The sequence below is a fragment of the Colius striatus genome, chromosome Z (genome assembly GCF_028858725.1).
Source record: "Colius striatus isolate bColStr4 chromosome Z, bColStr4.1.hap1, whole genome shotgun sequence".
Taxonomy (NCBI): Eukaryota; Metazoa; Chordata; class Aves; order Coliiformes; family Coliidae; genus Colius; species Colius striatus.
Window position 1 is genome coordinate 32969921 of NC_084790.1, and position 13940 is coordinate 32983860.

A 13940-nucleotide genomic window follows, 5' to 3' on the forward strand; every position below is an offset into this window, starting at 1 on the left:
CTACTGACTACTAGGCTCCACCATCCACACCTGTGTGATCTACATAAGCATCTTGCCTCACTTTCGCTTAACTCAAGGTCTACATGATATTCTCTACTGTTTCATTCTTGTATCAATACCAGTTGTTCTAAACCTTAGCCGGCAAATCTTGTCTATAAGTACATGAAGAACTTAAGCAGACATGAAGGTAGCATTCTGTACACTACCAAAATCTTGACTGGTTTCCAGGTGTGGTAATGACTCTAGTAAGGTAATGAGCTAAAGGTAATACATCTTCTTGTTCCACATGGGTTAAAAGACATTTGGAGTTAAAAAGATATCGGAGAAAAAAAAATCTGAATCTAGCTCTTGTAATAATGTCTTTAAAAGTCTGTCAAAATGAAGTTGCTTCTAAACAGGAAGTTCAGCTCCAGAAGTAAATGTAATGCACCAGAACTATCAGGTTATGTATCTGCAAGAGTGCTGACCAATGCTGCACAGAAAAGGCATTCCTCAACTTTCAGATAGCCTGTAGTCTGGAGTGCATTTTGAGATTAAAAGTTGAACTTCATACTGCAACAATATTTTTTCTTTGCTTATTTCTAGAAGACAATCTAGGTGCAAAAATGTTAGAAAGATTGTCTTAGTTGGAGGCCTGATGCTATCTATTATTACACTTTTTCCTCTGGTGTAAAATCCTTCAGTATTCAAGTCTTCAAAGTTTTGAGGGCTCACAAAAAAAAATAAAGTCAGTGCCACAATGCAGCGTTACATAATATCTTCAGTATTAGAGTAGTTTTAGAGTAACTTTACCCTAGAAAGTTGAGTGAAAAACGAACAATCATAAAGCAATAGTGTCTCTGCTCATCTATTTGTGCCATCTGTCTATTGCTCCAGGAAGAATCTAAGAGATGCAGACAGGGCAGAAAAGTGAAGCAGAAGATGTGAAAGGGGAAAGTACTTCAGGACCTTGTGTTCCACAAGACAGAAACTGTTGAAGTTGTTTCCTGATTCAGGGATGGAGATATGCACTGTTAGCTTTGTTGAGTTTAAGCAAACTAATTGAGAAAGACTTTAAATGGCGTTATGTAATTGCAGGGACACAGAATGATGTCAGCTGCAGGCTACAAATTCCAGAGATGCCAGTATCATGGCCACATTTTCCCATCTTTGGTGAGAATCTCAATCAAATTACATGAAGGAGCGAGGGAAAAGGGTGGCACAGTAGTGTAAGGCTGGCAAAAACAGGACTTAGGGAAGCCTTTCCCCACTGACAACAATAACAAGCAAAACGAATTCTGTCTGCACATTTAGATCTCACAAAATTGTTATTCCACTGATGACAATAAGTGCAGCCCTCTAATTCTGCTGTGTTTTTTCTTTGGCAATGTATACATCCATTTTCATATTATTTACTCTTCCTGAAAACTAAACTCAGCTGGATTGGCTCTGTTCACCTTAACACTGACACACACGCACACATGCACAAAGACACTGACACTCATTTAAGAGAAACCCTTAGCTGCATTCCATTTTCTCATGCGCGTCGATGAGCTTGAATAACGCTTACCTGTCAACAACGCAATAAACCGTCGTTCCTGTGACAAACTACAGAATTTATCGACATTTCTGTTTTTTATGTCAACAGTCAAGCGCAGGCTTCTCCACGAGCGGCCGTTACCACGCGTGCCCCGATGACGCCTTTCGAGCTGCGGGCAGTCGGGGGCGGCTCCGCGAGCTCCCGCAGGTGCCCGTGCGACCCGGGCCCGCCCGAGCGCGCCCTCTCCTGGCCACCGCTGTGACACGTCCGGGCCAAGCGCAGCCCTCGCAATCACTCGGCCATCGGATCGATCGCGGCCTTGCCTTTGCTAGCTCTCCCGGGCGCTAACCCCTCCCGCAGCGCCCTGCCGCCTAAGTAGGCGCGCGCAGAGCAGAGGGAGCCGGCTCGCCAGGGGGCCGACGAGGCCTCTGCACACCACAAACGAGAAGGGCCAATGGCTGCGCCTGTGCCGAAGCGGCCCGTAGAGACGGAACGCAGGAGGAGGCGAAGATGATTCCGTGCTCTGCACGCAGGGTCTGTTTGGGCGAGCTATGGCCCGCCGGGCCAGCTGGTCGCGGTTCGGGCTCCACTTTTCCTCCCCGCCCGTCCGAAGAGGCAACGGGGGCATCGCTACAATAAAGGGCGGCTGTCTGCCTCGCGTTTTGTGCTCTCCGCTGGTCGTCGCGCCTTGCGGCAGCGCGGTTGCGAGTGGGCTTGGCCCTGCGGGAGGCAAGCAGCCTTGGGGAGGTGCGGGGCTGCTGGCCGCACGCCGAGCGCTCCCGCCCGCTGGGGCTGGAACGGGGCGGAGGGAGGAAGCAGGTAGTGAGACTTCCTCCTCGGCAGGGAGTTCGGCAGCGGCGGTAGCTTCTCCTCTGGAGCAGCCAAGCGCAGCTTGACACCGGCCCCCTCCCCCCGCCCCGTCGTCGTCGTCGTCCATGCCGCCCACGTGCCCCCGCTAGTGCTGACGGCTCCTCTGTCTCCGCAGCAGGGCTGCTCTCGGGACGGAGGACACCACCGACTGCCCGGAGCAGGTAGCGATGCCAGTCGCCCCCCGCTCAGCGCCCTGCCAGGTGCAGTCTGACACTTGCTTCTTCGCCGCCACCCGCCGGCGGGACGGCGGCGCGGCTCTGCGCGGAGAGGAGAGCGGCGGCGAGCGACCCCAGCCCCTCCGCCAGGCCAGCGAGGCGGGCCGGCACGGCAGATGGGTGGCTTCTTCCGCCTTCCCCTTCCTGCCTGCCTTCTCCTCCGCCCCTCCGCCGCCCCCCGCCTCCTCCGTTGCCTCCTCCCCAGGTGCCGCCGCCTCTGCCTTCCTCTCGGCTGCCTGCCTCTTCCCAGCACCCCTTCGGACCCACGCTCGCTCCCGCCCCGGCTTCCCCGGACTCGCCATGAGCGGCGGTGCCGCTCGCTTACCGCCGCCGCCGCCCCACCACGGGCCGAGCCTGCCGGAGCCAGGAGCGCGCAGCCAGGGCAGGGGTAGCCCCGCCGGCCACAGCGCACCGCGCGCCGCCCCGGGCGCCAGAGGCCCGCCACCAGGTGAGCGGGAAAGGGGCACCGGGAAGAGGGAGTAGTTCCGGGCGTTCCCCCCGTTGCCGAGCAGCGCACCAGCTCGGAGCGGGCCTTGAAGTTGTCCTCCGCGGCGCCCGGACTCGCAGCCGCCACGGGAGGTCCGTTCTCGGGTGGAGGCAGGGGGACGGGATGGAGGAGAAACTCCCGCCGGTCACAGCAGAGCGAGGCAAGTCGTGGCATCTGCCGTCAGGCCATTTGTCGGCCGGCCAGCTACAAAGTGCCCGGGCATCTCTGTGCGTTGGTGGCCGGCGTGACGGTGGCTTTTTGTCCGCCGGTCGGGATGCGGCATTGTGAAGCGCGGGTGGCCCGGGGTACTGAGGCTGGTGGCAGTCATACCACTGCCAGTGCTACCCAGCCCTGCCCCCCATCTGTTGGCCGCCGGTGCAGCTGGAGGGGTTTCTCTGGGTCGGGCGTTGGGGCCCTGGTGACCGCATTTTATACGAGCCTCTGGTGTGCCGGGTTGGGCCTGGCCGGCCTCCCTTCTTCCTGCAGCCGCTGCCGGCCTACAGCCTGCCCTCAGGCTCAGCGGCGCGCCGCGCTCCTGAGAGGGGCGAGGGGTGGAAATGTGTGTGCCTGTGGTGAATGGCGTGTCCGTGTCGCTGGATCAGGCGCCGCCCCTTGCAGGCTGCCAGTATCTGTGAGAATCCATGGCTCACAGTGGCAGGTCACCTGAAGTTCTGGTGCGTAGCTCTAAATGCTTTCAAAGTCAGGCTGCCTCTGTGGGAACCGCGGTTGAGTGCTTTCGGGCCCGCTGTGCCTTGATTAACAGTTGCCACTGTCTTGAGTTTCCTGTTAGAAAGAGCCCGCAGCAGGCTTTTTCTGGGGAACTGGTTTTCAGGATGTGGTTCATTTGTCTTGGAGCTACAATGTTTTCAGGACTCTCGGACCTGAAGTTCCAACATCTGGGATGATATGCTTGTCAGACTTGAGAACTGCTTCTGAGACTGCCCTGGAGTTTCCCACATGCTTCAAATTGAACAACTGCCTGTGTGGTTTCAGGACTGGGTCCTTAAGTGTTTTCTTAAACTGCTGTTTGTGAATGGCAGCAAGAATGAAACTGTTTGTTTATTATGAAGTTAGTAATTACAAAGTGGTATGGGAGAAAATTAAAAATGAGACATAATTGACATCATTCTTTGGGCCTGAAGGGTGAAAAAATGAGTTACCTAATTAGTCTTTTCTTAGACTGTATTTTTAGTGGTGCACATGTTATGAGGACTTACTTGGAAGATTTACAGGAGTCTGCTGTATGGGTGTTTGTGCTGATGAAAATCTTGCTCTGAAAAGAAGATTTTATAGACATTTTCTCTTCAAGTTTGTGGTTGATAGCATATTAAAGGGTTACTGTACAGAAAGCTGAGGAAGAACTTGAATTTTTGCCTTTGAATTGTAGAGCATAGCTTAAAAATAGCTTTTACTCTGTGCTGAGACCACAGAGGACATGGGACATGTCAGTCTGATGTCTAGCTATTTGGGCCTTCTTAATATAGGACAACAGAACTTAGAACCTTTGTCATATAATGAATATATGTCTTTGTCTCAACTTGTAAGTTTTGTCATAGTTACTCTTCTGATTCTCTGTCCCATCCAACTGGGGAGGAGTGAGTGAGCAGCAGTTGGCTTAGTTAAGAGAGTGCACCCTCAGCAAGTTAGCTGATGACACCAAACTGAGAAGACTGGCTGATTCCCCAGAAGGCTGTGCTGCCATTCTGCAGGATCTCGGCTGGCTTGAGAGTTGGGCAGAGAGGAACCTGAGGAGGTTCAACAAGGAAAAGTGCAGAGTCCTGCGTCTGGGAAGGAACAACCCTATGCACCAGTACAGGCTGCTGGAGAGCAGCTCTCTGGAGACAGACATGGGAGACTTGATTGGCAATAAACTAAACATGAGCGAGCAATGTGCCCTTATGTCTAACAAGGCCAGTGGCATTCTGGGATGCATCAAGAAGAGTGTGCCCTGGTGAGGTCTCATCTGGACTCCTGTGTCCAGTTTTAGGCTCGTCAGCTCAAGAGGGACAGAGAACTTCTGGAGACAGTCCAGTACAGGGCAATCAAGATGATCAGGGGACTGAAGCATCTTCCTTATGAGGAATGGCTGTGGGAACTGGGACTGTTTAGTCTAGAAAAGGGAGACTGAGGGGGAATCTCATTAATATTTGTAAGTGTATAAAATGTGGATGGCAGGAGGTTAGGGCATGCCTTTTTTCTATGGTATCTAGGAACAGGACAAGGGGTAATGGGATGAAGCTGGAACACAAAAAGTTCCATTTAAACGTAAGAAAAAACTGTTTTACTGTGAGGATGAGGGAGCCCTGGCACAGGTTGCCCAGGGAAGTTGTGGAGTCTCCTTCTCTGGAGGTCTTCAAAACCTGCTTGGAGATGTTGCTGTTTGACATGATCTACGTGGACCTGCTTTGGCAGGAGGGTTGGACTAGATGATCTCTAAAGATCCCTTCCAGCCCCTACCATTCTATGATTCTGTGATAAACCATGACAGTTATGATCTTAATACATACAATGTTTTCATGTAATATGATTTCTGATTCTTCCTCTAAATTTGAGATAACATCATAAATCTGTATTGCAAGAATATTTTCCTCTTATATATTTTATTTGCCTCTACTTTTACAAGTCCCCACAATATATGCACCACTAAAAATATTAAATGAGAGAAAGAAAAAATACTAAAAATAAGACTAATTAGCTAACTTATTTCTTTACCCTTCAAGCCCAAAGCACTATGTCTTATTTTTCATTTTCTCCCATACCACTTCATAATTACTAACTTCATATATACATAAACAGTTTAATTCTTGCTGCCATTCACAAACAGCAGCTTAGGAAAACATTTAAGGCACCAATCCTGAAACCACACAGGCAGTCATTTAATTTGAAGTGTGTGGGAAACTCCAGGGCAGTCTTGGAAGCAGCTCTCAAGTTTGACAGTTAATGTATTGAAAAAATTTACAAACAAATCCAGGAGATTTTTAGATTGAGAATGAGAAATGTGTTAGGGCTTTTTCTCCAAAGGGAAAGACTGTTATTCTAACTTTGTGAAAATCCACCTGTTTAATTCATAAATTTGCCACCAGAGTTGAAAAAATGATACTCCAAACTCTGGCATCAGGGCTAAACTTCGATAGTTTTTCTGAGCATTCTCTTAGTTGTGCTCTTGAAAACAGTGATCTCTGTTGGTGATCCTGATCTATCAACTTTTGTTTAAAAAATGAGTTCTGATCTGGTCTTCAAACAGTAGGAGTTAGTGAAGTTGCTGTAATTTACAGACAATGTTTATTACTTCTTTTCCACAGCAGAAAAACATTTAGTGGTGTCTAGTTCTGGAGGGGTTTTTTTGTTGCTGTTATTTCTTTTGTATTTTTCTCCCAAACAGTGTGTGTCAACAGAAGGGAAAGTCTCTGTTTATGGCTCTCAAATTAGCGAAAGAATATTGGATGAAAAAATGCCACACTGGAGAGCAGATTCTTAGTTTCATTCAAGAAATTGAATCTGATATCAAGAGGCACTTCATCTTCCATACTTTGCCTCTACTGGGGTACATGCATCTCCATAGTGAAAAAGAGCTCACCCAGAGGCATGTTTTTCAGCTAGAAAAAGTGTGTCCTGAGTGGAAATTCTTAGACCCTTTCAGCTTCACTTTTTTTTGTAAGGTCTATATTAACATGTCCATATTTTGCATCATTTGGAAAGAAAAAACAGCTTCTGAAAGTTGTGTTGTACTTAAGATAATGACGTGATGTCTATAGCTGGTGAAAGCAGCTTTTCTCTTGAACATCTTTCTTTTGCATGTCAGCTTTTTGGATATCATCTGGTAAACTTTGCTAAATTTAAGTAATATTGCTTGCCCTACTTATGTTACAGTCCTTAGAATAAACTTTAAAATCATTGTTCAAGCTTCCCATGAAGCTAAGTGCTATCAGAAAATAGCATTAAAAGAAGTAATGAGAGGTGCTTATTTAGGCAGATAACTAGGCATCTGCTAAGTAATTTTTTTAGAAGCTGAAGCTGCTGATGAAGGGATCAATGCTAGTTGTCAAATATATGCATAACTCTAGAATGTGAGGGGATGGACTTGCTTGTAAAGGTAGTACTGATGTGTTAATATAAGTGGATTTGAAAGTTATTTTAATTCATAGTGATTCTGGTTAATGCTGTATATGCTAAACAGTTGTAATACAAGTACTAAAATTCCTTCATATCAACACATGTAAGCTTTTGTTCATTTAGCAATTGTGCATAGGCATACCATCTATACATGATATGTGTGGTTTTGTTTTCAAACTGGAAAGCAATTACTGTGCCTTTAGTGTGAGTGAGTGTCATGCTTAATGCTGGCGTGCCTGAAGATGTTAGGTTTTTCTGGTGTATGTCACAGTGATGCTTTCACAGCTTTACAACCATGTAAAATAAAACAAGATGGAAAGTAAGAGCAAGTGAAGCACATTCAGTATGTAGATAATTTTTAAGAGTTACAATTGTTTCTGAGAGATTAAAACCAAACAAACAAAATCAAAACCAGTAACTGGTATTGCAGTACCTTTTTACTTGAATTTGGTTAAAGGGCAATGTCCATAAAGTGGCTTTGTGCTACTTCTTGGTTAGAATTACCACAGTATTGTAAGGTGGTTACTGAACATGTTTGTTGAGTAGAACTGATCTGTCTTGGACACAAGGATTGTAAATACTTTCAGTATCTCAGAATTATTTATAATAATGTTGGTATGTTGTTTTTATTAGTTTTGAATTATAAGCGAATATAAATGCTTTGTTTTTTACATAAAGTAGTTGTATGATGGATGGAATGTTTATTTCAATAAGTTATAACAGAAATGATTTCCGTATTTATGGGATTAATGTGGGAATTAAATCCTAATATACTTCCTTAACAATTATTTTCAGATAATGTACATTCATTCTAAGTCCTTCTTTGTGACTATGACTTTATTTTTTATTTCAGTTTGGTGCATTAGTGTGTAGTGCTTGTGCTTATATACACAAGACACAATTTCATGGCTTGAAATTGTTCTATGCCATAAATGTACTGTGCAGTTATTTTGGACGTTTGTTTTCTAGATGTCAGCACACAGCAGCTAAAGCAAATGCTAGCAAATGTTGGTATTTCCCCTCAATGTAAGTATTTAAAGATAGCGTGAGACGGAGATAGTTTTATTTTGTTCTATTCCTTAAAATACATTTAATATGCACATCTCTTAATTGTAGTTTTTGCAGTATTAACAAGTTAATCCTTGCTCATACTGGAATATTTCAAATGTAAACTATTCAGGAGCAGACGAATGACAAACCTGCAAAGCAAATTTTGTTCTCTCTGGTTCACCTATGCTTCCAGATGGGTATAAAAACTGAGAAGTCAACATTCTTCTTAAAGTGGGTTGAGAAGTGTGTTTGTCTTGTTTCAAAAAAGTTTAAGAGAGAAATTCCTTTAAAGAATATTAATAAACATGATTGTCAACATTGTAAATTCTTGGAAAAGCTGTGCTCAATTAAAAAAGGTGCTTTTTTTCTTGTCCTTCTATATTTAGTTTTACTGCTTAGACAGCTGTTTTTTAACTACAGATTATCCTGGCAAAATGAAATTCACACATGCACAGAATTGGTGTTGGACTAGATGATCTTTTGAGGTCCCTTCCAACCCTTAAGATTCTGTGATTCTGTCCCATATTTTTTCCCTGAGAAACCCACTTTAAATCTTTTTGAATCAATAGCACTGCAGGGTTTTCTTCTTGCACCTCAAGTTTTTTAAATGGTCTTTCATGTACCGTCTGCTGCATATCAGAGGTTCAGATGGAGATGTGTCATCTAAACGTAAGAGCTGTCAATTTTAAAGTGATGCAAGATGTGGGTGGGTAACAAGGTAGAATACCAGTGTCAGAGACCATCTTATGAGATTTGTAGTGAGAGCTCCCATTGCACGAATATTCTAATATGATGGTGTTACTTTCTCTCACCTTTGTTTCTCTGGGTTTTGTTTGTTTTGTTGTAAGGGGTTTCTTTTAGTGCTGGGATTTTTTTAAACACCTTCTGACTGCACTCTTCTATACTTTTTCTGAACTATTTTTTTTTTCCTTCGTGTATGTGAGGTACAGTAAATAGCTGATTGTTAGAATTCCCCGAATGAAGAAAATATTCTCCATTCATGTAGGGAAAAATAGTGGTGTTTTTGTGCTCTGACTTAAGAAACTTCCTGAAGGAAGCTTTCTTTTGATGTGTAATGTAGAGAAAAGAATGCATATTTCACTTGATTTTGGGAAAGATGCAGGAAGTGTTTTTTGAAATAGTAAGTCATAGGCATTTTCATAAGTATGTTAAGCAAGCACAATATACAGCAATATTGTTTTCTGAGCTTCCCAAATGCACACACATGCTACAAATGTTCATTCTCAAAACACTCTTCCCTAGATGTTTCTCAATTGAGAGCCTGACATCCCAGCTCTAAGCTCCTGGTTGCTATTCCCAATTGAGCTTCTGCATCCTCCTTCTCATGCAAGCCCTTTGTAGCCATGATGTGTGAAAAAGTAGCATCTTTATCAATCTGTTTGTTGGTGGTAAAATGTGTCAAGATATTTCTTTAATTTCTCTTGTAATGACTAGAGTTCTGCATCCACACAGGTACTCTGTGTTCTTTACTGCATTGTCATATCAGCAGGTGTGGTTTTATTGGACATGGGCTGTGACAGTAACCAGCCATCAGTGGAACACTGTAGTATTACGGAGCTTACAATGCTTAGCATTTCAGAGCTTACAACGCTAAGTGTTTAGGCTTGCTCATTGGCTTCTGGGAAAATCCCAAATAAGGTCTTGAGAAGGCTGTGCTGTCATTCAGCGGGATCTTGAAGAGCTTGAGAGCTGGGCAGAGAGGAACCTCATGAGGTTCAACAAGGGCAAGTGCAGAGTCCTGCATCTGGGAAGGAACAACACCATGCACCAGTACAGGCTGGGGATTGGCCTGCTGGAGAGCAGCTCTGCAAAGAGCTGTACCTGGGAGTACTGGTTGATAATAAGCTAAACATGAGCCAGCAATGTGCCCTCGTGGCCAAGAAGGTCAATGGCATCCTGGGATGCATTAAGAAGAGTGTGTCCAGCAGGTGAAGGGAAGTTCTGCTCACCTTCTACTCTGCCCTGCTGATGCCTCATCTGGAGTCCTCTGTCCAGTTTTGGGCTCCTCAGCTCAAGAAGGACAGAAAACTTCTGGAGAGAGTCCAGTGCATGGCCATCAAGATGATCAGGGGACATCTTTTAATATAAGGAAAGGCTGTGGGAACTGGGGTTGTTTAGTCTAGAAAAGAGGAGACTGAAGGGGCATCTCATTAATATTTATAAGTATATAAATAGCGGATATCAGGAGGTTGGGGCATCCCTTTTTTCTATGGTATCTAGCAACAGGACCAAGGGTAATGAGATAAAGCTGAAACACAAAAAGTTTCACTTAAACGTAAGAAAAACCTATTTTACTATGAGGGTGAGGGAGCCCTGGCACAGGCTGCCCAGGGAGGATGTGGATTCTTCTTCTTTGAAGGTCTTCAAGACCCACCTGGACACATTCCTATGCGACCTGATCTATGTGGACCTGCTTTGGCACCGGAGTTGGACTAGATGATCTCCAAAGGCCCCTTCAAACTTCTACCATTCTATGATTAAAAGGAAATATACTCCATTACTTTAATTGAAAAAAAAAAAAAAACCCAAACCACCCAGAAAAGTTCACTGAAGTATTTCATTGAATTTCTGTTCTTTTGTATAATGCACACAACTGTAGCACAAGGGTATGCAGCCACTATCTAAAAGGACATTACTTACCCTGGTAAAGGGTTTTTGATTATGAGTAAGGGAACTGTGCTTCTTCCTGTAATACTACTGATTTGTGCTCCAGCAGAAAAAAAAAATTGCAAGGAGGACAGGAGGAAAGTTTTTAATTATATTATGTATATATTTTCTGTGAGTCTGTATATTAAGGAGTAAAGTGATAATTTTGTGTATGTTATTAAAATACTTCATAATCTACACACCTTGCAGATAGTCTGTTGGGTAGACTACCATTAAATAGTTTAAAAATTACTAAAAGCTATACACAGTATTTGTTCACATTACTTCTGTTTGTATGAGAGCCTGGGGAGTGGTTATTAAACTACAAAGTGTGGTTAATAATATTAACTGTGTTTGTAGAACAGTTTCATCTGTTGGAAAACATGGAACAGCTTTATGATAAGACCTGTAGCAAAGAACTGCAACATATAAAAACACTTGCTGCTTGTTTCTTCAACAAAACAGAAAGTTATAGCTTTTCTGTTTTGTTGCTTTGTACCTGGCATATGTTTGAATTGCAAAATGAAAACATTAAAGATTTACATTTACTGTCTGCTTGGGTTCTTGCTCTGTAAAGATTTGCATTTTTGGCACATGAATACTTCTACTTTCATTAAGAGCATGTGCAAGTGTTTGCAGGATTTGAATAGTGGTGGCCTTCTTTCTCCACCTAAAGGTAGACATAAGTTATTTTTCACTTTTCCTTAAAAGCATGTTTATCTGCCTGTTTTTAGTGTGTCCAGGCTTTCTATATAGGTCTTATGCATGGCATCACTTTTTTTCTTGTTTGTAGGTTGATGTGGCAGCAAACCAAGCGGAAGTAAGCAGTAGCTTTTGAGGAAAAAAAATCATGCAGATTTATTAGTAGGTTACCAAGCCTTTTGGTTCAGAAACACTGGGAGTTTATAATCCTTGTTGTTTGTGTGTATTTTTGATCAAGATAACATAAAGTGTTCGTGGTATCTGAAAATTGCATTTGCACATGATTTCGGTGGCTGTATACCTCTGGATACAGACTTCTGTGCAGTTTCATAAATTGCTTATGATTTTTGGAGGCTTGGAGTGAAAGGTACGTTCAAACTTAAGTTTGTGGTTGTGCATGTGAAGTAGTAAAGCAGCAAACTGTGGTACATACTTCAGTGACATAACTCAGGAAAGTGGTAAGCAAGATGTATTTGCCATATTGTTCTTCATAAATGTCTGTTGAGTGGGACTGAAAACGTGAGGGAGGCACACCTGTATAAATGTTTATTTCTTCCTTAAAACTTAATTTCATTTTTATAACATTGGCAATCTCTTGCATCCATGGGGTCTTTCCCTTGCTGACTGGGTAATATTTTGTTTGGTCATCCTTGATGTTAAGCCTTGATGATAAGTTTTACATATTTAATAGAATTAAATATGTAAAAATTCTTGCTTAAAGCAATAATCAACAATAGTTTTGGATTAATGAAATGTTAAACGGTTTTATTTGTCTCTTCCTAATTTTAAATTAGTCTAAGGGTGGGAAAATTAGGTGATCCTGAGTGACACTGAGTTTCATGGTTGAGTCAGCTACATACGCTGGAGTTCCCAGAAGAAAATATTTAGTCAGTCTGTAAACTCATAGTATGCTGTTTAGCTCATAGTCTTGGAAAAAAGGTTATTGATTAATCTCTTGTTTTTTTGGTGGAGTGGGGAGAAAGGAAGGAGGGAATAGAAAAAATCTTATTTATCCTGCTTTTATGCAGCAGGATAAAAAAAAGTGCTAATAATGAAGAACTTGAACATTATTGAGGAAGAATAGCTTAAAAGGTTTGTTATATTTTTGTCTGCTTTTCTTATAGAGGCACAAAAGGGTTTAGGAAAGAGCTATGAAACTGTTAAATATGGTAAAAATTATATTATAACATTGATGAGACTGATATATTGTGTCTTTTGCTTAGCTTTTGGAGACACGTCACATTTTTAATTCACCCAGAAAACTTCCAAAATGTTGTGGGGGTTTTGTGTCATTGGAGGCTTTTTCCACTCAGCAGAGAGAAAGTAACTTCAGGACTAACAAAGATGCAGCCATATAATTGGTTTGTCAACAGTGGTGTTCAAACTTCTTTCTGGTAAAATCTGCTTATCAACTGGCAAATCAGTGGGTCACTTATAAAATTGCTTTACTTTGTTTTTTGTAAATGCAGTACATATATTTTTATGTGTATTTTTACAAGAATATTTAAGAAGGATTACCTCTGTCTAAGACCTGTCTTGTGGTCAACCTTCCAGTAGTTGTAATATTCAGAGAAAGCAGTCACATCCATCACAAGAACAGAGGCAGCATTGGTATGTATTTTCATATAAGGGCAGAGGTCAGTGTGGTTGTAGGCATAAACAGAGACTAATAAACTTTCCCTATCTGTGAAACCACATCTCAGTAAGAACATGGGAGTTTTATGAGTAAGGAGGAGAGGGAAGTAGTTTGTACTCTTGTACTTATAAGAAAGTGTAGCTTTCCAAGTAGTATTTGCTTTGCATACCATGAAATATTTAGGAACTCATGTAAGGATCAGTTGGCATTGCTCTAGGTGACCCATCTTGTGTTAAGTCCTGTGGTGGAAAGTGAACCATTTTGAGCCTTTCCAAAGTACAGTGTCTTATCCAAGACAATCAGTGTTTTTCAAAGAAAATTTTACAAATGTTTGAAGGGATCAATTTTTCACTGGAATTAGTGGCTGTAGGATCTTTTATTGAACTCTTAGGTAGCTGGTCCCTTCAAGAATTTTTTGCCAAGATGTTGCACAGTCTATAGCTGCCAGTCAACACTAGCTGCCTCCATTGCTAGGAGTGTTTCAGTATTGGACAGTCTGTTTCATTGTATTGAGTGTGAGGCTCTAGGACCTTTGTAGCAAAACCAATGAGAAAGGTGAAATCAGGACATCATAAGCTGATTTGGTTTCTGTGTTTTGGGGATTTTTGGGGTGTTTGACAGGGATTGGTCGCAGATAAGAACAACTTTGGTCTTTTCAGACTTCATAAAGCATTTGGTTTG

At 42.9% G+C, this 13940-nt stretch overlaps 1 protein-coding gene across 2 annotated transcripts in view; it reads left to right on the forward strand.

The window, feature by feature from the left end:
• Positions 1-2300: 2300 nt before the first annotated feature.
• RNF38 (ring finger protein 38) overlaps positions 2301-13940 on the forward strand; it is a 111017-nt gene continuing 99377 nt past the window's right edge. The window contains exon 1 of one of the 2 annotated variants that reach the window (XM_062018063.1): positions 2301-3052. In XM_062018063.1, coding sequence (XP_061874047.1) covers positions 2557-3052 — 496 coding nt within the window. In that variant the 5' untranslated portion in view covers positions 2301-2556. The remainder of the gene's footprint in view (positions 3053-13940) is intronic. The other variant, XM_062018066.1, reaches the window with a different exon arrangement.